The sequence below is a fragment of the Channa argus genome, chromosome 21, assembly GCF_033026475.1.
Source record: "Channa argus isolate prfri chromosome 21, Channa argus male v1.0, whole genome shotgun sequence".
Classification (NCBI taxonomy): Eukaryota; Metazoa; Chordata; class Actinopteri; order Anabantiformes; family Channidae; genus Channa; species Channa argus.
Window position 1 is genome coordinate 11,461,139 of NC_090217.1, and position 24,226 is coordinate 11,485,364.

At 40.2% G+C, this 24,226-nt stretch overlaps 1 protein-coding gene across 1 annotated transcript; it reads right to left on the reverse strand.

Moving 5' to 3' along the window:
- Window positions 1-283: 283 nt before the first annotated feature.
- On the reverse strand, window positions 284-23,291 carry mdfic (MyoD family inhibitor domain containing). The gene is made up of 5 exons (XM_067490442.1): window positions 22,975-23,291; window positions 22,525-22,686; window positions 20,097-20,207; window positions 7,269-7,640; window positions 284-3,111 (listed from the first exon to the last, which is right to left on the reverse strand). The coding sequence occupies exons 2-5, from the start codon at window positions 22,619-22,621 to the stop codon at window positions 2,861-2,863; spliced, it is 831 nt and encodes a 276-aa protein (XP_067346543.1). The 5' UTR covers window positions 22,622-22,686; window positions 22,975-23,291; the 3' UTR covers window positions 284-2,860.
- Between the last annotated feature and the right edge of the window lie 935 nt (window positions 23,292-24,226).

A 24,226-nucleotide genomic window follows, 5' to 3' on the forward strand; every position in this document is an offset into this window, starting at 1 on the left:
TTTCCATGTTAGTGCTAATGCTACTGCTAAGTGATCACACGCTCTAATAAGGACCAGAGAAACCCAGTCATAAAGGGACAATGGTGTGACTTGTGGCTAACATGACACTCAAACATTGGTTTGTCCTGCCTTATCCCCAAGAGAAAAATCAAGAAAATACTACTACAAGAAATGTCAAAGAGGACTAGAGACAGTATTAATAAGGAGAGATGGAACGAGATATCACAAGTAGCAGCATAACAATGATTTAACAAACAATACAAGTGGAAAGAAATGGCAAAAATTTGAATTGCACCAAACCATCCTTTAATTACATGAAATGTCAGGATTTCAGCTAACAGTTATTTCTAATATTACCCAATCTGCTACAGAATGTTTTCAACAAGGTGCCGGCTGTTTTTTTAAGTGACAGAGCATGACAAAAAAAATGTGCCATTTTTTTAGAACAGTACAAAGAGACATTTACTTTACTATCATTTGACAAGACCAGGAACACAACTTCGTATTTGAGAAACTGGACCCAACAAAAGCCACAGCCCCACCAAAAGGAATAAACAGTTGCCAGATAGTTGCTGATGAATGTCAATTGTCTAAGTATTAATCTGTAGGATGTTTATTTGATATCAATAAAATATTTACTCTTAATTGACTGAATATGCATGCAAGAATAAGTTCAAGAAAGAAGTTTTCAAGTGACAAAGGGGTCTTCTGTAGAATTTTTAATACTATGTTCTACAAAATCGTCCACAGTCCCAAATGTAAATTTAATCATGTATGTCAAAAAACATACACTGCGCTGCAAATTCAAACAGAAAACAGGCCTGTGATTCACATACTGCCACTGGGTGCTACCAGAGTGGACTGGGCACAGTTTGCTAGTGTAACAAGTGGGACACGATGACAAACACGGAGGCAAAATATACAGTACTGTGTCAAACATTTAAAACAATCATTCTACTTTTTCTTATGTTTTTAATGTTCTCTTTAAGGATAAAGATAATATACAAAATGCTAAATTAACTCCAATTTCAGAAATTATGCCTCAAGAGGAAAATCTGTGTTCAGCACAGGACAAAAAAAAAACACACTATGGCAAAATAGGACAACTACTGTAGCTACATGTAGTATACAAGTTTTCTTTTAGATAAATTCTTCACATTATCCATATAGTGTTTTCTTGACACTCTTTAGCCAAGGAGAAACTTGTGGCTTGAGTTCTTAAACATGAAAATGAGGTTTACTTTCTGCACATCATCTGCTGCAGAGGCACCGATCCAACCACCTCATACAAAATAACATTGCGCCATTAAGATGAGCTTTACATGACAGCACATTATCTTTTTTGGTGTTAGGGACATTTTTTTTTTTGTTACCATTTAGGAAGCAGTGCTAATGAGGGCCAGCATTAAGTATCATCAATTAAACAACATCAAAGTGAATCTCCACGACAAGAAAATGACTCCACTGGTGATTCACCACAACCCTCATCTCGAAAATACACAAAATTAGGGAACAGAAGGGGGAAAAAAAAAAGGAGAAAAAAAAACTGCCTTTACCCTGCATTAGTTTACCATTTCAACATGACAGTTCATGATTCCTTTTTTTTGTATTGTGTCACTGGACTTGATACTCTAAAGCTGCTTATTTGGCAACCAGGGTCACCATTTGTTAATTCCTTATCACGCTCCTCGTGAACAGAGTCCAGTTCAATGAGTCATACTTAGTACAAATACATAAAGACATCACAGAAAAGGCTTGGGCCACATGCAACTATCAAAGTCTAATCATTAATGACTAAAGAAAAACAACACATACTGTTTATGTTGCAAAAACCTGTACATCGGGCTGATCAGCGCGTTTTGTATAAAAAATCTGAGAAACTGCAATTATTTCCAGTTAAGGCAAGGCTTCAACTACTGCCAAACCAGGAGGTATGAGATGAAATCTTTGGAATACAAATGTTTTCATAGACCTTCCAGTGAGATTGAGCAAAAGGTTTTGAGCTTATCAGCAATTTTGTGCAGTTTGTGTTCTAGAATAGCAGTCCAATTGAATAAAAAAAATATATATACTGAAATAGGGAAGGAAAAACATTTTGTCTCTACATTATTCTATACATTTAGTATCAGAAAGGAGACAATGATGACCTGAGTCACCTTTGATATTTCACCAGTTTCAACTGTTCTAGTGCTACAGTAGATGTAATGAAAGTGTTGCAAAAATACAGTATGTAGCTAAGAATATATGACCTGTCACATAAATCATTTTACAGTGTTGTACAGCAATAAGACTGCAACTTCAGTTTCTGAGCATCAAAAAAGTTTTGATATGAAAACAGAATAAATGTTAGCATTTTGTTTAGTGTACACATGTTCACAAAAATAAGTAAAGAGGCTAAATAAGAGAATTAGACAGAATTCCTGAATTAACAATGTAATCTGTAAAATCTATGATAATACTTTTTCAGATAAAAGAAACTTAACAGTAACATCTGACTTACTTACACTGAAGATTTGACATGATCATACCGTATATCTGGACTTACTTCTAGGCCCTGTGGAGCTGCTTTTGATGGAGAAGCCCAATGTCAAAATTAATCTTTTAAAGCATGCGTTAGTCCAGCACACCATACTACTCTCCACACACGTGACAGTTATCACACATTAAAAAAAGACAGCCACAAACACATGTGCAACCCCCCATACATACACACACACACACTAACAAACACACTCACGCACATCCTCTCTGTCTGTTGCTGAATTAAAAGTAACAGCAGCAGTAGTTTCCTTCTACATTTTATTTCAGGGTGCTGTCTCCCCTTGCACAGACTCCCTGGTCCACATCTATGCATGCCTCCTTATGTGGGGAAGCAGATACCACAGCACTCCATACAGATTTCCAGGCAGTCTGAAGACTCGCAGCAGGCATCCATGATGCCACAGTCCATGTCACAGGGGCAGTTGCAGTCATCGCCCAGGTCGTCAGTGCAGCAGCAGCAGCAGCAAGCTTCTGATGTGCATGCACCACATGAAGCCTGTGCCACCACCATGTTGCAAAGTGTCAGGAACTCACAGAACAGGCAGGCCAAGATGCAGTGGACGCAGCAGTCTGGATCCACGTTAAACCAACCAGGATGACAAGTTGTAAAGTGAAATAAATGTGTGAATAAAATCAATTTAAAAGCAGAAAAACAAATGTGAGGCAAACTAATTAAGTACATGTATAGGTGAACAAAAAGTGAAGTGTAAATACGTATCAAATTAGATTTTCACCAAAATTAGTAAATTAGTCAAAGTACAAAAAAAAAGGAATCAGGACTTTCATTATCAGCAAACTGGCAGGTTGAACAGAGCGGGTAAGTGGCAAAAGGGTGAGAACTAACTAGGCGGGGGGGGGGGTGCTAAAGAAAATAAGAAAACTCAAAGAAATTAATTCCTCTCCTGCAGTTTTGATTAACGGACTGTTAAAGAATTGTGGCATTATCATGCAAACTGCTAGTTTGATCACACAAAGATGATTAGCAAAGTCCAAGAGCCTTTCCCTGGCAAATACATGGATTAAAGCTGGCAATGCTCACACCTCTGATTAACATTTAACCTCCGTATAGACTCTCCATATGTTGCTGGTGGCAAGTTTCAGCTTGTTGTTTCACAAGCAATAAAGAGCTCCCCTTTAAATTACCAATGTGCCCATCAGCGATCACGCATTTCTTTCTGCATAGATAAGTTATAAATTTCATTAAAATGCTACTGTACTATGCTACTTTAAATAGTGAGTGAAACAGGACGAGTGTGAGATTTAACTTATAATCTTCCACTGATATAGTACATTATTAATGGTAACACTTTTATCTCCTTGTTTTAACACTAAATGTTTCTTTAATATAGGAGTGTTATATTTAGTAATGTAAATTCAAACAATTGTTTCCTTTCAAAAAGTTGAATGATCAAAAAAATAAATAAATTAGTCCACAAATAATGTAACAACACAATTCACGGGGTAATTATTCAAACCAGCTCTGCAATAAAATTTCTGCAGTCAAAACCAAGTCACAGAATGAACTTCAGTATCATATGGTAAGTACATTTAGCATATACACCTTGCAGCCGTCTCATTTTTGAATCGAGGCCAGCTCAACGCCACAGCTTTGGAGTGTTAAAAAGACATGATGTGAATGGATGCAGAAAAATAGCATTCCAAACAGAGCACATTTGCATAACTTTCATCAGTCCATCTCAAGCTGTCAGAAGGGGCTGTTACTGATTGGGTTAGAGGGAAAGCGAACAGAGGAGAGTGTGGAGGACGGCATGGGAAAGCAAGCTGAGGACCGCTGGATGCTCATGTTTGATTAATCAAAGTAGAGGGGATTTTTTTTCCCGATTTTTGCGGCGCTCAGGGCTGCAGAGTTGACCAGAAGCACTAGCTGACTGTGATACAAACAAGATAGAGAAGGGAACATGAAACGAGCAAGAGTGTGTGTATGTGTACGTCTGTGACGGTGCCTGAAGTTTGAATGCACCTTATTATCCTTATCTGAGAGCATAACACTAGCAGCGATGGGAGATGCATACAAATGAATCCTTCACTATTGACCATCTTGTGATATACTAGCAGTAAACTGCTGTTAGGCAGCTGTTTCATGCCAGCATGACACATTACTCATACCACAGTCTATACTGGCATCCCCTGTAGTGTGCTGCCATCCAAGTACCAAAATGGCCACAGCTCCAAGCACAAAACCTCAAAGTTCAAGCTAATAAACTTTAAAGGACCCAGAGGGTATAACCAAGTGTTCAGAAAGTAACAGTAGACTGTGAATACGATATAAACACACAACATAGGCATTAAGCAACGGCTAGCTTTCTCCAGCTATTCACTTGGATGTATAATTCAACACCGCCGATTAGTCTGAATCTTAGAGAAGCCAGCAAGGGAGAAGGGGGGTGGGAGGTTGTATACTGTACACCAGAGAGCTGGACGCAAGGCACGTCTCCATGAAAACAGAGAGAGACAGACAGAAAGACAGACAGAGACACAGAGTGAAACCAACCAACAGACAGACTGAGCAGCACACAGTGACGCTGCTCCTGTTTAATGTCAGCGAGCGGCAATGAAGCCCAGAGTTTGCAGGCCCAAAAATCACGTCCGGCGCCTCTAAGGAAATCGTTTGAGACATCTGGAAAGCTAACATCAAAAAGAAGGGAGCGGCGTGAAACAAAACAAGCTGGATGGGCCTCAGAGCAGCAAGCTGTGCAAAACATTCAAACTCACAAAGAGGGAGAGAGAGGGCAAGATAGCTAGACAGACAAAGATGAAGAGAGAGAGATTGATCAGACAAAGCCTTGGTGGCCATGGGAATGCACAGAAGGCACACTTGGGTAGAGGGCAGAGAATGTGGGCTGGATAGTGGAAGTAGACCACAAGCACTGTAAAGCAGTTCTGTTGACTGAGGGAAAGGAGCTTATACTCTCATCAAACACAAGGTTTAGGTTTACAGGCTTAGGCAAAGACGGCGCTTGCGGCCTTGACCCTAAATCTCTAAATGAGGCTGATTACACACAATTAACAAAAACACAAACTGGATGAAAAGGGTTGAGACAACCCACCCAAATCAACAAAAGCAGCGTGGCAAAGGAGTCTGCAGAAGCTGTCGTGTTATCGCAGATCGGCCACGGTGCCAAAGGCATGTGCCAAAAACCACAGAGAGCCGCAGAATCCCCAGAGCTAGCTCCTGCTAGCTTATGCCTTTATTTCCTGTGTTCAGGGGCTGTTTAGAAGGTTAATTTCACAGGCAAACAGATTATGTTAATCCATGTAAACATTCAAACACAACAGCGTGGCTGTTTTCCAGTGGGAAATAAATAGAGCGAACATATTGATTCTGAGAGCTCTACTGTCTGTAAATAAGTAACGCAAAAGCCATAATGAGACAAACTTGTTGAGCTGCTGTTTTATTTTTTATTTTTTTCACCCCGTCTCTTCTGTTCTTTACCAATTAAGATGTTGAAAACATGTCTGGCATATCTCTGGTGGGTGCATCCCACCTTTCCTCGCAAGGTGTTGTCGGATGTCTGTGTGCATGCCTTTGTTTTGTTCGCCTGAAATTCGATCTGGTGTGCATTTCAAGGGAAGCATCATTAAATACAAGATCTGACTGGCTACTTTTTAAATTTACTTTAAACTCATACCTTAAATTGACTGCTTAGAATCACTGCTTAGCAACAAAGAGCACATCTTATTTTTTATCCTAACCTTGGACTTAAAGCCCCATAAAAAGACAAGCCAAAACAACAGGCTGGGTTGGACAAATAAGTAAAAAAAAACATCACTAAAGCCCAATTGCTCCAAGAGGAAAGAGAACTCATGCATGTTCACAAACCCATGCACAGCTACAAAGTGCAGCAGTTGGAGCAGGGATGCGACGATGCCCTGTTAATGAGGCCCTGGATGGTGCTGACGGGATGCAGGGAGAGCCAGAAAGGGCCAAGAGAGGTGTGAGGGGCCGTGAAGGGCCCGAGGAAGGCTGGTCACGACTTTTAATAGGCACCCCGTGCTCCCAGGCCTCGTTAGACGGTCACACCTATCTCCCCAATGGAAAAGGACCAACCAACCGCCTTCATTACTGGATTCACCTCGGCCTTGCACCTGACAAAGTGACGGCTTCCCCGCATGGCAAACGGACTCTCTGACTTGTTGTTAAAGAAAATAAAAGCCACAGGAGCGGGATAAGATGTCATTTGCCTGACGGGAGTGATAAATATGAGAGGTCATGCACTCCCATCATTAAAAGGTGAGAAAAGGTAAGAATTTATTATCAATATCTCGTAAGTTATTATACGCCTTCCAAGAATAGTCCCTCCAACACAGAAATCACTTTGATGGTTTCATTCTCATTTCCCTGTGCAACTGCCGATTAGAGATGACTTATCAAGTGCCAATCAGGTCGGACTAGATGTATATATTTTACTATTTACACTACAGCTGCACAGTTGTTTGTTTTACAAAGCAAATAATTGTTAGTTGCATTATTATCCTTTGCCTACTTAATCTATATTTGTAACTAGCAAGTCATGTTTTTTGTAACATGGTACAGTTAAATGCAGTACATAATAGTTGAATATGAGGGATGCAGAAAGAGAAGAATTCAAGCAAACAAGGCAAACGAGTGTTAGAAAAGTTAGTATAAATATCAAAAACTGTGTGTGTGTGCACATGTCTGTAAATGTCTTTATTTTGCTGTTAAGACCTTGTGTGTGGATACTTACCTTCTGGTAAAGGATGTTTCTGCGACCCAGTGGAACTGCCTTTGCTACGTCTGCTGCTGTCACTGTTGACTGACAGGCTGGACCTTAATTTGCTCTGCATCCTCTGTGTCACAGGTGTGGACGACTGCTTTCTGGGCTGCTCTGTCGTTACATCTCCTTTGGTGCCAGGGCCTGACCCGCCCACGGCGCCTCTGCTGATGTTGGCACCACAGGAACATGTGCACGTGGCTACTGGCCCGCCGATGCCAGGGTGGATTCCGTTGCCGTTTCTCAGCACGGGCGTGCCAGCACTGTTGTGGTGAAAGCCAGTTTGGTCCTTGACAGTATCACCCTTGGTAGGCTCTGAGGGCACTGGCTGTGACTCAGGTTGAGCTGGGGAAAATATGAGAAAGGAAAAGTTTTACCCCTGTTCTGTACAATTTTTATATCAGTTTTAACTCATCAGGTCTCTTGTATTTTAAGTAAAACATCTGCAAGCTAATGGTCTTAGTAGAAAACATAACAGAATACTAAAAATGTATTAATTTTAATGCATTTTATTAATAGATGTGCACCTTTGTAACTTTTTGGTACAATTGTAGAGGACAAAAGAGCATTAAACGCTAAATTCAAAAGCCCCCAAAGGGCTTTAATTTAATAACTTACTTAATAGTCAAGAGTGTCTATTTTTATGAAAACCAAAGCTTTTTTTGATTCCTTATACACTTATTGGGGGTAACACATGTTAACCATATAACAATTTAATGGAAATAGAACTTAGCACTCTCTGGTGTATCTGTTGTATCACACACAGGAATGGAGAGACACCGTTCAGCTAAAGTATTCTCAGCAAATCTTGCCGCCATTTCCTAACACGATATCGATCACATGGCAAACATATCAACCCATAATGACAGAAAGACGGTGAGAGATATAGGAACCTTATATGTGACAGGTGCACAAAAGCCACTGCTGTAGGCACACAGACCTTTGTGGGAGCAGTATCCAAGTGAGAGAGAGAGAGATTAATGCAGCAAAAAGAAAAAGAGAACCTGTGATATTGTGCATATACAAAATAGCTGCTGTCTGCAACAGTAATGATCTCCTTCCCTCTGAAAGCTCAGAGATGGCCTCAACTAGTCTTTCTAAGTGTATATGTGACAGCCGAAGAAAGTCAGGAGACAGCGACCCGTCTGATAAGAAAGAAGGCGAAGAATGTGAGTGAGCAAAGGAGGTGGCATTTCACTGAGGGGAACACCTGCACATTCAGCTCTACTGGGAGTTACTCCTACATTACCTTTCCTCCACATCAGAGCCCCTGTGCATGTGCATGCGCTGCCAGTGCATGGTTAACTTGAGATTTTGTGAATTATTCATCTCTTTTTAAGTTTGTCTGTGCGAACCACACTTCAATTCTGTACTTTCTTATACACTATATATACTGAATATATGGTATCTTCACAACCAAACTTAGAATTTTGCTTTACTTACCTGCATCGTGCAAACTGATGAAAACGCCTCGTTTACTGTATATGTTTTGGAGCTGTTCTAAACTCAAACCAATCTTACAAGCTGGACACAAAGCTAACACTTAATATGATAATAGTTTCAATAGTTTCTTTCCATCTTTATTTTCTTTCTGCCAGCTCACCAACAACGAGAGAGAGAGAGAGAGAGAGAGAGAGAGAGAGAGAGAGAGAGAGACACAGAGACAGAGACCGGCAGAGACAGACAGACAGACAGAGAGAGACAGACAGAGACCGACAGAGACAGACAGACAGGGACCGACAGAGACAGACAGACAAACAGAGAGAGAGAGAGAGAGACAGAGAGAGAGACAGGGAGACAGAGAGAGAGACAGAGACACAGAGAGAGAGACAGAGAGAGAGACAGGGAGACAGACAGAGAGACAGAGAGAGATAGAGAGAGAGACAGAGAGACAGAGAGACAGAGAGATAGAGAGATAGACAGAGAGACAGAGAGAGACAGACAGACAGAGAGACAGAGAGAGAGAGACAGACAGAGAGACAGAGAGAGAGAGAGAGAGAGAGAGAGAGAGAGAGAGAGAGAGAGAGAGAGAGAGAGAGAGAGAGAGAGAGAGAGAGAGAGAGAGAGAGAGAGAGAGAGAGAGAGAGAGAGAGAGAGAGAGAGAGCTCACACTTTTTAACAACACATCACCCTGGGAGAGGCCGGACGTGAATGTGGATGTAAAACAAAGCAATTAAATACACACACTGGGTATTGCCTTCTGCTCATTCAGAGTTCTGGATGCTGCTTTGATAAACAAAAAGTGACTTTAGGGAAATTTGAATTAGACAACTGGGTAGCACATGACAGAATTCATTATGCAGTGATTTAAGGCCAGGTTGATGTAGATCGGTGCCTACCCGCCTGACAATGTAGGGAGAGACTAAAGCTTACTAACAAGGAAACTCAGAGTATGCTACATCTGTTGTTGCTGTTCACTTTTACCCCTGACAGCCACAGCTATGTTTTTCATCCCTTTTTAAAAATAAGCAACTTGCAATTATTTTATTTTTCATTATTTTTTAAGAAACACATATACATACACACACACACACTAATGTTTCCACATCACCACAGTGGACAATACTGAAGAAAATGTTGTGACTTTTACCTCACAGACCAGATGCATCATTTGTTTTCTAAATCAGTTAAGTTCAGTCAGTCACTAACTAGCTAACAGTATTAAATAAAACATTTTTAAAAACTCGCCACTGGGCTGTGATTTACGGTACAGCACTTCAAGGAAATTTCCTCTCATCCAACTTGTTCAAGCGTATCTGCAAATACCCTACACATACATAAACAGCGTACTTCACACCAACACTCAACACAACACTGAAGAACAATAAAATAATTCACCTGTTTCTTGATTATGAATGCAATGTAATAGCGTAAACCACTGTCTAGACGATGACTTTCCCCTAACAAATCAATTACTCACAGTAGCTTGTGTCTTTTTTACATTTAGGTTAAGCAAAATACCCACATATACTCACTTGCACAAACATATGTTCATGAATAGGGAAAAGTAGACTGGGAGGCATAATTACCTTTCCTTTTGAGAAAGTCAAGCTTTCAATTTACTAAAGTATAAATAGTTATTAAGAAACCACCACATAAAACCTTGAATACATAAGCGGCTACTCAAGTTTCGGACACACTGCAGAGCCCAAGACAGTGGTTGAAGTCAGCCGAGCAGTGCACTTCAGTGGCAGGTTCTTCTATACTCCACTTATAGTTGCAGTCTTTATTTTTATCCTGGTGAACATAGTGACTAAGATAAATGGTCGCAATGAAGTAATATTCATAATCATTGATCATGATAATGATGATTGTGTCATAGATGGCAATGACAGACTTGTGCAGTCAGCATGAGATAAATGAAGACATAATGAGGAACAAAAAAGACAGTAAGCCCAGTTTGAAATGTGCTACACTTGTAAGTCAGAGTAAGTTTCTATGACTCTTCAGTGAAAGAAAATATATGGTACAGCATATGTTCTGACTTATGTCTTCAAGAGCAATTGCTAGTTCGGTGTGTCATTTAAACCTACATACTGTACAATACAGTTTCGGGAAAAAGCCTGCATTCCCGCAGTCCACTTTTAAATGTTGTGCATTGCGCATTTTGCTTTGCTTTTAGTCGTTCAAATGATTTTAACTATATAACACAGACATGTTGAAAGTGTACATACACCTTCTATGACCTTTTGCTGTTGGTTTACACAAAATGGGACAGACTAATTTCAAGATACCCTCATGCAGTAAGAAAGTTTTCTTTAAAGCTGGATTCCACATAAGATTTAAGTGATTTATGCAAAACTGTATTTGGATCCTTAATAAATCCTAATAGAGCAACGATAACCCACTACCGCTCCACTGTTACTATACCACAGAAGGAAACACAGCCAGCATAAAAATTTGAAATGAACAACTCCCTGCATATCTAAAAAAAAAAAAAAAAATGAGTTATGTGAGTTGTGCAGTTGCTGCAAGCATGCAGGGACAGGTAAATGTCCTGAGATAACTGAATGCACACATCCTAGCAGGTGACATTAAAACACCATGTTTGGAAAGAATAACTGGACACACACACACACACACACTTCAAACTGGAGTTGTAACCACCCTATTTCTAGCACATCAACAACTGTTGAGAGTGTACATTTGTAGTTGAATAAAACATGGTATTCCCCTACACACGCTGTCACACACATCACAGGGGAAACTAGGGGGTGAGTGGTTCTTGACTGTCTAAGCAGCATCCCAATTTGGTCCCAGCTACTAGTAGCTGACAGCCTCAAATATCTGGGGAGCATTTTTAAAAGGCCAGTGTTTGATGGATTCATGAAGAACACACAAATATAATTGCCATTTGTCACTGAGTCTTCAGTGGCTGCGCCACACAGGGACCAAGCACCGGAGTGCCTAGAGAGCACTGGAACTGCACCAGAGCTGTGCGGGGGATCGCTCTGTATGTAAAACTGAGTATATAAACACATCGTTTTTGCGACAGAAAATAGGTCCTACAGGAGGGAGCTGGAAATTGCACCCAAAAGACAGAATAGGAATATATGTGTCACAAGTCTACTAGATCTGGATCTCTCTCTCTCTCTCTCTCTCTCTCTCTCTCTGTGTGGGACACACACACACACACACACACACACACACACACACACAGGTCTAGAAGAAGAAAAATGCATGCGTGCACATCAACTGAAACAGATCTGTATAAACAAGAATTTTAAAATAGTCAAGAACATGAAAATATAACATAGAGGTCAAACAGGGCACTATGGGGATTCTCATTTGCACACTGCTTCACTCAGAGTCGCATGTAAGGCAGGGAGCACACTGAACAACCACACATGCTCTGTGTTCTTAAACTCAGTCCTTTTTAATATTAATGCCCCTGAGACAGATGGGAAGAGACAGAAAGCCACGAAAGGTGTTTGCCTAGACTTATTAGAATGCCTATCATAGAGAGCATACAGTTATTCAAATGTCAAATCATGTCATCCAAATAAACACCACAATCCAGACCTTGTATTCTTCTGCTAATAGCCATTATTACACAATGCTACAGGTTTATGAGTTAGCACTGAATGGAATACAAGAGCGGAAAAGGCACCTTTATTTTAAGTTACCAGCCTCAAACAGAAATGGGCCGAATACATAGCAACAGTTAGCTCTGAAATGCTAATTTACTAACGCAGCAGTGTTTTGTTTATCTTTTTGTGCCCCTTACTAGAAAAATATGTATATTTTCTGCTCGACTGGCCATGTACCTGCATGATCGAAATGCTAATTTGTAAATGTGCAATGACCTAGCCAGACTCCTCTTACTGCCACCACCACCTCCTCCCTCTGCCTAAACAGCCTGAGGTATCATCTCTCCTCCTAACAAACAGCAGTGTGTGAAACAGCCCCTGCCTTTCAATCCAAAGGGATATATTTTCTCATTAGAAATTATACATCTTCCCTGTCCATATTTATAGAGGCAAAACCAGGGGAATTATACTGCACAGAATGAGAGAGGGACACAGAGAGAGAGGAAAATAGTACAGTGAATGTTATTACAAAGGGCTCTGATTGAAATTTTCCTTGGGCGTACCAAAGCCTCGTTTACTGTTTGACCTTCCAAACTCCAGGACAAGGACTTTCTTTATTGTCTAGAAGGACGCCTTAGAAGGAACGGACAAGTAACTTAAGGATCATCACTCACAACAAAAAATAAATAAATAAATAAAATCTGTGACAAGTATCAATATGAGAGCAAATTGGCAAAGTCAAACGGAAACCAAGAAGTAGCATATGATTAGAAAATTAGACGCCAGTTGTGTAAACATGTGGGTGCCATGCAATGTCAGTGGCCTTGTCTGGAGCGTTTACACAGGCTTGATGGCGACCTGACAGAAACTAACAGAAATGTCACTTGTTCCAACAGAAGTGAAAGCAAAAATTGACTCTGGACACTGCACAGCAATCCTGGCCCTGTCAGTTAACACACACGCCCATAATGTTTTGTATTTATCCAAGATAAAATGATGAGGATGGCTGCACAGATGATGATGACCGCTGAGGATAGCTAAATTACCTACTCTGATATTGGATCCTCATCAGCAAAAGTGACAAGCTCTGTATGTGTGTGTGAGTGTGTTATGGGAGCCTGCAACAGAACTCTATTAGCTGTCTTCACCTGTCAAGGCTGATCATTTTGTGTAGCATCTCATTTAAGCAGGAAACATCACATTTTTTGTCTGTTTTTCTATCCCATTCCAGGACAGTCAGTCGATATTGCTCAGCTCGTTTTCAGTGGTGACACACTTATTTTCCACCCTGTTTTAATTCTCTGTGACAGTCATTCAAATTTGGCTCCTCCAACCTGCTGTAGGGGAAGTGACACTTGAAGACAGCACTTAATATTATTTCCAATCCCTGCCTCACCACTGCCGCCGCCACCGCTACAGCCTCCACCTAACAAAGAAAGAAGCAGGGCGTCGGAGATTTACTAATTTAAAATTTTGCTGCTGATTAAGTTGAAAAAATAAAAAATAAATAATAACCCCCTCGGACCTTGTTCTGCTTAATTACATTTTATAGTAGCAATGGCAACTTGAAAGACAAGAGCTTGATTTGACGAGTTGAACCTCTTAGCATACTTGGTGCATGAGACTGGTTAAGGCGTGCGTGCGTGCGTGCGTGCGTGTCCACGAACACACTAGGAAAAGGGTGGGGGGGTGTCATCAATTATCCTTTGATTTCAAAACGGTACATTTTCCCAGATTAATATGTCTGACTGCTATCTAAATCATTAAAACTCCCAATGAGATGCCATTTTCTCTTATATGAATCATGTTGAGGGGGAAGTCATTCACACTCAGCCAACCCCCTATCCCCAAGCTCTAGCCACTGAAGTCTCTAGTCTCTCCACTGTTGTTTGGAATTTGACATGGTGCTAATTTGAGTGCTACGAATGTAGCAGAACACAAGACATCAAGGACTGTTCATAGCCTCACAACCTGGCCGCTGCAAGATACTAAATGGTGCCTTATTCTCTTCCTTTCCTCATTTCTGAGATGATTTTGTACAAGGCTGTTTCTGCATTAAGCTTTGTCAAACGCCTTTCATTCCCTTATCTGTTTCTTCCCATCCGAAAAGGGGAGAGCGTAGTATTAAAAAAGCAGAATGTGACGGCAGTGTCTTTAAAAACCTGCACATCTTGCACCGATTTAGGCTTTACACGGCTAGCTACAGTACCACAATTTCTAGAAAGATCAATTATGACATGACTCAGAGCAGGCCTGAGGGAGCTGCCAGGCTCCATACTCCAAAAACGTGCTCCACCCTCTCCTTGCTGATGACTCAAAACAAAAACTAAGCAACAGAGCGGGAGTGAAAGGGAGGGGAAGGTGGAGGGGTGGGGGAGAATAAGGGTATTTTCAGTTTCAGTTACATCCATGACTCAAATATTCCACAAGCTTCAAAATCTTCTCGCTGAAGTAGAAGTTCCACAGGAAACTTGCTTGTTTGAAATTCAACGGTGGGCGGGCAGGCGGGCAAACATGAACATTCTTGTGCACATATGCACACAAGCATATACATCCGAAAAGGCAGACAGCCACACACAGTAAATAAATGGTGTGCATGTGCAGCAGAACCACTGAGGATCCCACTAGTGGAGCCACAATTTAGGATCTGGTAGTGCTACCACTCCCTAAAAACCTAAATACAGCTGAGGTCTGTCTCTGGGTCAGAGGTGTGATAGGAGTCTATCAAAACGCCCCCATACTTAGTTCCTTTATTTGCTCGGTATCAATCTCAGTATTAACCTTCTACTAATGGGACAGCTGTGGGTCAGTGCCTCACATCTTTGGGATGCCAATCAAGACCTTAAGCTGAGAGATCAGCCTTTGGGACAGAGGTGCTCGTCTGCCTCTGAGTGGCTTTTTAAACACAGAGACGCCTGTATCGATTTTAGCGCTATGCTGAGGGGGGAGGGGCAGCGTGTATTCCACTAGCCAGGGCCTGTGTCTATTGTGGTAGCTTGTGCGTCTGGACGGGCGCCATCCCCGGGTCCCTGGTCACCCTCTACTGATCAGGGGGCCTGACAGACTGACCTAGCAGAAAGGCACTGAACCTGCAAACACGAAGGGGGCAAAGAGCTGGAAGCTCAAGGGGGCCGGGGCTGTCGGGGGCAACATCAGCAGAGCTATCTGTAATAGAAAAGGGTTTTAACCTTAATGTTGGAGCCAAAACCCTGCTAGAAGCCAAGTAATCCCCCCTGCGCTGCTCTCATTTGAACTGGTGGATTTTTCCTTCTCTCCTCTCTACCCATCTGCGAACAGCCTGTGACAGACACACAAACTGTCATCAGTGGAGTTGGTTCAGGAGCCAGTAAACATGACTGGTTCACCTACATTACCTGTGGTAAACAGGTAAAGGTAATATAAGGTGGAAATATAAGACGCTACTGATGGACTACTGAATATAAAATATATTTTTATTGCAGTACATTTGACAGCTCTCTTACTACTTCATTTGTAAACTTAGATTTTGTACAAGTGCTTTAGATTTAGATTAACAATAGATTAGACTGAACTAACAATAAAGAATGTAGGAGAAGACTGTATTTTTACACTGTATCCATATCCATTTTACACTGCAATCTATATATTGTGCCTTGCACTTTAAAGACTTCATTCCATGAACTGATGTATGCATATATAATGACGTGGCTTAAGCATTTTGAATATCTTCCCAAAAAAAAAAAAAAAAAAAAAAAAAAACAGTGGCTTGGGCACTTTGGGTAAAATATGCTAATTAACACACTTGAAATTTCCCATATGAAATCTATCTGCACCAAGACAATGAGAAAATAATTACAACAGAGGTAGAATTACAATGACCATTTTAATCAACCCCTACACTAGCATTTCACCCTATTTATACAGTTTTTGATTCCATGACCCACTGCTAAGTAATCACTTGAAAATTACGGTTCAGTTTATAATAGGTCTATGCTTTAGACACATTATTTCTGCAGAGACAGGGCTCTGAGGATTACATTAAAGATATGAATCTTTCATAACAAGTATTGCCATGCAGCTTCTAGAGCAAAGAAAAAAACATTCCTGGTTATAAGGTCTCAAAGTACTTAAGTAACTTTTCAACATACACATGTATGAGGTGATGTGTATTGATATAACACACACTGCTGATGATGAAGAGGCAAATGCCCTTTGTTTTATGTTAGTCCAACTCCAGCAACTCTCTACTATCATAACACTTTATAGTTTGTATGTAAATCTCAATTGTTGCACTGTCAAGGAATCCTTCCTTGCAAGATGGGAGAAAGTATCTGACACTCCACCATTAAACTTTCCCTTTTACTGCATCTATTAGGGGTCACAAATTCGCTTCAAAAGGTCAAATCTGCACACAGGTAATAACCTTGAATGTGTGCTACTAAAGAGCCCAATCAGAGATTTACACAAAGGTCAGACTAATGCCTTCCCTTAAAATAAAGAGAGTCATGTTATTTGACCTTCGTTTCTCACTAAAGAATTTTACTGAGATAAAGAACGTACCTGTTCGTCAGGAGGTAGTAAGGTCATCTTTATCAACCACAGAAGTCATTTAAAAATTATTTGACAATCCCGTGAATAATGTGACGATTAGACTCCTGCAATTTATTTCAAGGTAGGTACTGGACAGCAAGGCCCTGTTTGCCAGAGATATCAGCTTCCTAAAAACCAAGAACGGTCTCTTGAGGAATGCAGGAACCATCACACACTGTGTTTCTCAAACAGTTCTATACATTTCAGCTTTTCAGGTCACACATCAGATAATACGTTTTTGAAGTTGTGTGGCAAGATTAAGTTACTCTTGGCCACAGTGTGCTGCATTCCCACCCAAATGTATGCTGTGCTCCATGAAAAACTATTTTAGATTAATAAAAAAACACTCCCATGTTTACTTTCCTGCTTTAAGTAGACCCACAGAATAAAAAGACAACTTGTCAAAACAATGATATCCTTACTGAAAAAGGATCTGTGCAGCTATGTTACAACATTCCATCAGATGTCCTCTTGTTGTGAAAAGTCCCGTTCTACATACTGTACACAAGCTTTAAATTGGAGAAGTGGGAAACAGCAAGGGTAAGGATGTGGGCAGGCAGATGATTTCTTATTGATTTCCTGTTGCCGCAGTGAAGAGGCATCTCAATTACTCCTGCCAGTGAGCAATCTCATTGGTCACCTCAATACACAAATAACAATGAGACTGCTAGTGTCTATGACATAAATAGGTTACCCACACTAAATGTAAGAATTTTAAAACTTTTAAACTTTTAAAACTTTAACCACAAACAGACACCAGTACATAAAAGTCATTACAAATATTCTCTCAGAATAAAGGTGGAGTTTTGTCTTTATTTGAAATAAATACTTAATGTTTAATGGCTTCCATACTCAAAAATTCCCTTACTACAGTCTGTGTATGTGTGAGACAGATAGTTTATGTGTGGATATTGGGGGGGGGGGGGGGGGTGACATCAATTACAATGCAAAACTGTTGTCACAGGGGCTTATCTGTGCAGATGAAAGAGAAGCACGCCTCTTTCCAGAAGTGTAATAATATTCACACCTGCCAAGCTAGGAAGACCCCTTGACAGAAAACCTCTCTTTTCTTTTTAAATTTTTCAACAGAATAACATTTTCTCACTATATCAGTAAACAAGCCACTGGCAAGTCATTATTCTTAATGCCAAAAGAGGCAGAAAAGGCACCGTGGAAAAGTTACCAACAAAGAAACAAAAGGAGTGTTGTGTCACATGCAAACACAATCCGTATTATAGCTAGGCACTTGCATGAATGGAAGCAATCATCAGCTGTTCACATCTCATTTTTCTGAGGAACAATGAAACACAAACACACGCACACAGACACACTCACTTTTAGGTTGTTTCTTTTGTGACATGCATTCCAATGCTCAGTATCAAGTCATTTACTGACAAATAATGCATCAGAAATATTTACATCTGTTAATAGCATAGGCTGGGCCCCCTTCTTCCTGCGTGGCTTAACAGAGCCGTGATCAAATGAGTAATGCTGGATGTTCTAATACTGGATCGGGTTGTCCCGTTTATGTCTGTTCTTTAAGCCCACTGGAGAACTGGATTGGAGAAGCTGTATGTACTTATCTGGGATAACGGGACGCTCTCATCGCTGTGACTAGACCACATATATAGACACTAGAACCCACAATCAGAAGTTTCCCATTGGCTATGTGCTAATGGCAAAAGACAGATTCTATTATAGAACACACAGGATCCTAAGTTATAAAATCTCATTATTAATAAAATTATTAATCAAGACCATTTTAAAATCTAAAAAATACACCAATCAACCACAGCAATAATAGCACCTGTTTTTTTTTTTTAATTATGAACTAAATAATGTTGATGTATCATTGTGGGCTAACCACCTATCAACAAAAAGTGGTTAAAGTCAGCACTGATCTTTGACTCTTAATACTGTAAATGTTTTGCCATAATGACCATAATCATAATCATTGTTTCAGTGTAGATCTTTTACTTTTGTACTTGTAAAATGTAGATTAATCTTCTTAGTACTTTTACTTTAGTGAAATACTAATATTATTAGGACCACCAGTGTTAACGTTGTGGCTGATTGAACCCCGTTCAACTAAAATCCCTCAGGCAGCTGGCACAGTTGTGCCCCAATAGGTAAGTGTTTTGTACATGGTACAAAGTGCACTAAGACAGTGCCAGAACCACAAGCAGGATTTCCCTAGTTCCAGAACACATAGCTGAGGGTTAGAAGAAACATCACAAATGGAGTCAAGTAAAAACTAGGCCTGTCTGAAATCACATTGAAGCAAGTTCACTTACCACCAAACAATGGCCTTTGGGATATCTACAGTCAGGACCAATTAATGTGTTTTTGCTGTGCACAGTATTACACTCAATCATTAAAAGACGACCTCATGAGGAGAAATGCAGAGGAAGGATAACAAGATACCAAATCATTGCCAGCATTAAGAACCACAAAGCCAGGTTACATTTTACTGAACAGTACAGAGATGAGCCACAAAAGTTTGAAACTGTTTTATGTACTGATGAGACCAGTTCACGCTTCCACTGTTGCTTCAGCAACACTGTCACTAATCTTTAGTGATAGTATACATCATGACTGTTTAAATGATAGTAAAAGTTAGGTCATCTCATTAAAAATTAGCTATTTCTATGTGTAACATTTGTAGTTGGACATTCCCTGAAATGAAATTCTAAACTTCTTTCAGATGTCCATCTTTAGATCTTAAACCAAAATGTCTTTAGAGTACAGCGAAAACATAGGAACTGGCTTTGCCGTTATAATACATTTAGAGAGACTGTATACAATAAGCTGGGTGACTGAGAATCTGCACAGACCTTCAGCCAAGTCTTGGTCATCATGGCACAATGACAGAGCATTACTACTCACCTGCCGAGACACCTCAATGAAATCTTTTCTCATTTTTTTTTTATTAATTGGAAACACTAAAGCTAATATTTTATTTGACAGACCATCTGCATGTCAGTTAGACAGTTGGGAGCATGTTCATTAGAAACAAGGGTGTTATAATAATTTTAATGTTAAATAAAACATTTTTAAATACCTGCTGCAGTTTACCTCAACCATAATGGTACAATGATTATGCAAGCAAATTATGCTAATCATTTTCATTCTCTTCAATTAAATAGTTCATTGTTATTATAAAAAAAAAAAACGTACACTTTCCCAGGTTGTTAAAACTTACTTCTTACAGGCTCGCAATAATTAAGCTTCTCCTCTGTCACGTGACTTTGTCCATCAGTATCTGGTTTCCTGGGAGATGGAGTTCTTCCTGATGACCCACTGTCACAAGGATCTAGGGTCAGAAGCATTTACTGTTAAAACATAACTGAAGGAAGAAAACCTATGCACACAGATGTAAGCAGCAGAAAGAAAGAGAGCATTTCAGTTGTTTAATGTAATTTTATCCTATTAAGAGCTCAAATGTTCTAAATTAACATGTATTACAGCCGTTGCTCCATAAACAAATGTTAACTTTTACTGCAGGGTCAGCCACAGTGGACAAAATATCAGGGACAGCTGCATCAGCCAGAGGTGTAAAGGCCAATGTGGCTGTTTTTGCCAGAAAAAACACAGGCCGCTGGCAAGTGGTTACACAACATGGTGGGGCGGTTCAGGTGAAGGCCTTGCCAGAGCTCTGGATCTTATTTTCTCTCCTTCTGCTCCCGGGTATGCTCTACCTGCCAAGCTTCTCTTTACTGCCATAAAGGCTGCATTCATCTAAATTTGAAAAAAAAAAAAAAAAAGTATGTGGGCAAAAACTAGGCCTGATAACTGCGCAAACGCATGAGAGACAGTTTCACTCATCTCTGTAAGCTGTGTCTTCTGGCTTATTGAGCTCAATACTCATAGACACTCTACTCATTGCACACTACTGCTTTGTTCAGTATATAAACCTTCCACAATAACTTTATTCACTGTGGTGACGCCAGATGTCTGCGCAAAGCCCACATTTTTTCTCAGCCTGCAAATGTCTCAGTAACATCTTTTGCTGTGATCCCCATGAAATAAACAGTGAAGAATGATTCAGCAAAACGTAACAACATTCAGCAAAGCTTGATGCATTTGTTCCAATGCTGCAACACGTTGTTTGTAAGTAGTGATAGATAGAGGAGACTGAAACAGATGAGTGCAGGCCAGCAGCTCTAGATAGATGTGGCACATATCTCACCTTGGAGCTGATGTATGGTAGCAGCAGTTGTGGTAGCAGCAGTACTGTGTGATGCATCGCAGTATTTAGTGATTACAGTTAGAAATAAATTGGTCTATTCTCAGTACATCCACAGTCCCCTGGGAAGGAAAAGCCAGTCTTAGCTGCAAGCACCTTTAAAGGTCCAGCCAAAATCCATTCTGCAATCCAGCAGTACCAGTGATTGCTTACTTTGTCCTACTTTACTATTTTTTGACAGTACCATAATGATGCTTGGTATAAATAGGATGGTTAACGGTTCATTGCTTGTTTGAAGAAAAATGAAAAGGGGGTGTGGGGGTAAGCTTATTTTACATGTGATAATCTTAGGGGCAACTAGAAAGTTAATTAAAAACTATAATTGGCTGTGGTTACTATTAATAGTCACCAGGGCGTTTCTTCAGACTTTATAGAGGAAAAAAAGCAAAAACATTATTAAGACCTAACACTGGGGCACAGATAGTGATGTATACTAAAAGTCACATGCATATAATTTAAGAGATTGTCCAAAGCAGACTGATAAATGCTGATTAAATCTGTTAATACATTCATTGGCTTGTTTTTTATATTTGCTTTTATCACCGTTTGTCTCATGATTGATGGTAAGTACAAGCAAGAACACGGATATCTATAGCTCAGGGTCATTGCCAGCAAACTAGGAGTACAGACAGCAAGAAAAAACCACAAGAGTTAACTTGATGTACACTTGAACCAATGCAACACACACCTATCAGCCACAACATTAATACTGGTGCTCTTAATAATGTTATTGAGGACAAGGGTCAGCATGGCCGCTGTGAGCAGTCTGCAGCTGCCCAGCAAAATGAGACACTCTGTGTGCAGCACTATATACAGTAAACTCAAGTAAAAGTGCAAGTATTGGCCTAAAAGGATTATCACCAACAAGTACCACTTCTAGTACTAAGCACATTTTACTGTGAAGTACGAAAGTAAAACTGCTCCACCAAGAAAACAATCCATATTAAACAATGCTTATTATGGTAATTATGGTCAAACGTGTGCAGTAATGAATAAAAAATAAGGGTGAAAGATCACTGCTGGTAAACGTGGAACTGATTTTAACCAAATTATGCGCTGGCAGGTGGTTAGCCCTCAATGACACATCGGCAGTTACTAGTTCATAATATTTTTATGAACGCCACATCATATTTTTAGCTTGAACCCACCAGGTGGTATTAATGTTGTGGCTTATGGGTGTAGCTTACCAACTATTGGAGGTTTGCAAGTCACAGAGAGACAGATGAGAGCACATTTATGTTGGTATATGTGAAGCAATTCTTAGGACATATTTCCACAGTGGGCCATGATTCGTTCCCACCGGTTTCCCCACTTACTGACCCCATCTCACTCGTGTAAGCTAAAGTGAACTTTGACTCCCCGTGCTGCTGATGTGTGCCCCTACCTTGTGAGGCTGACAACAATAGGGGACTTGTCTCTTGCAGAGAGCCCTTTGCTGGCCCTGTCGGCCCATCCGGAGCAAGGTCGGTCTCCTTGGACATGAGACAGTCGTCTTCTTGGGACACACGCAGCAGATGAGGTTCCTCCCTTTGCTCAGCCCTCGGCGCTGCGAAAACCAAAGTGTTATCATGAGCGCAGCCCTGAAGACAAAAATGACCGCCGCGCAAACCGTTGAGAAGGTGGTTTGCTTAGTCACGAGCTCCGGCGAAACTTTCTGGAAATTTCCCTTCTCTCTCTCTATCTCGTTTTACATGAACCCGCTGAAAGGCTCCACGTGCAGCTCGTTCGTTCGCACACTTTTTGTTTATTATCAAAAAAAGGTGGCATAAAAGTGTGCAAAAGTGGCTTTTACGGCTAAAACCAACACGGCTGCTGTTCATGAAGCACAACTTACCTTTCAAACATGACAACTCCTTTGCTTCAAATCTGACTTGTTCCCATCCTTCCTTCCTCCAACTCTTTTTCAGCGAGACGTAAAGGAGGGGGAGAAAAAAAAGGAGGAACTGAGTAAGAAAAGTAACTTCGCGACCAAAACTTTAAAGAAACTTTGGGTAGTGACTTTGTGGCTACTTAGTCCAAAGCCTGCTGACGCATTGAAAATAAAACACTAAAAAATTAATTCTCGCGACATCCCGAAACTCAGTGGCGGTATTTTTCTGAGGATAGTTGCGTCTTAAAGTTTTCATCATATCCGGATTCCTGCAGAGGAGCAGCGACTCTTCGCTCCCTTTGCCTCCGTTGGTGGTAAAGAGGTGATATAAGACCCCCCCCTTAAAGCATGTGTCCCCAAACATTCAAGTTTCCAAAGTTTAATTTTAAACATTAAAATGTAACGGAGCTTTTATCTGCTATCATATACTCAACACCGCAATATTTGAAAAAAAAATAGCTAAATAAATATTGACTGTTTGCATATGGACTTTGCATTTAGTGATTCGCACATGAGATTTGAATCATCAAAAAAAAGAGATATTAGTTGTTTCAACAGGCGCTTTCCTCTGCAGGTATTTATTTGGTAGGTTACCATGGTGATGGTTTCATTACTATGACGTGCCACAGGATGGTTACAAGCTTTGGGATCGTCTGCTCCGCCTTATGTTGGGATGTTTTTATTTTGTTAAACTTCTGTAAAAGTTTAGATGTTACATTCCAGAAGTTTATGCCTAATGAAATGTAGGAATGTTTTTTTCCCCACTGGCATTCTCATGCTTTTGAATGCCAAATAAAGCCACCAGTTAGGAAATGACGATTTAGAAATGTAATTTTATACTGTATTTATATATCGTGCTTCTACAGGCTTTTCTTACCATATTCTGTCCTAATTATAATCTTTGGGTTATTTTTAACAACATAACATATATATATACATATATACTTATATTTCATTATGTTTCCCAATTTTATAAGGCATAACATTATGGCAACCTGTGCAATTTAATGCAATCCAATACATTTCTGCCATAAATTGTACTTTTACAAGGTTAATTAATTTTTCGGGGGTTTTGAGGTTGAAACTGTAAGAAATGTGTTAATTCTACTATGTGTTTATACGCATGTGTTTATTCTACAGTCACATTTATAAAAGTATAGACGCTCACCAGCCTATAAGTCCTTTAAGTAGCAGTACATCGTCCAAACCCAGAGCC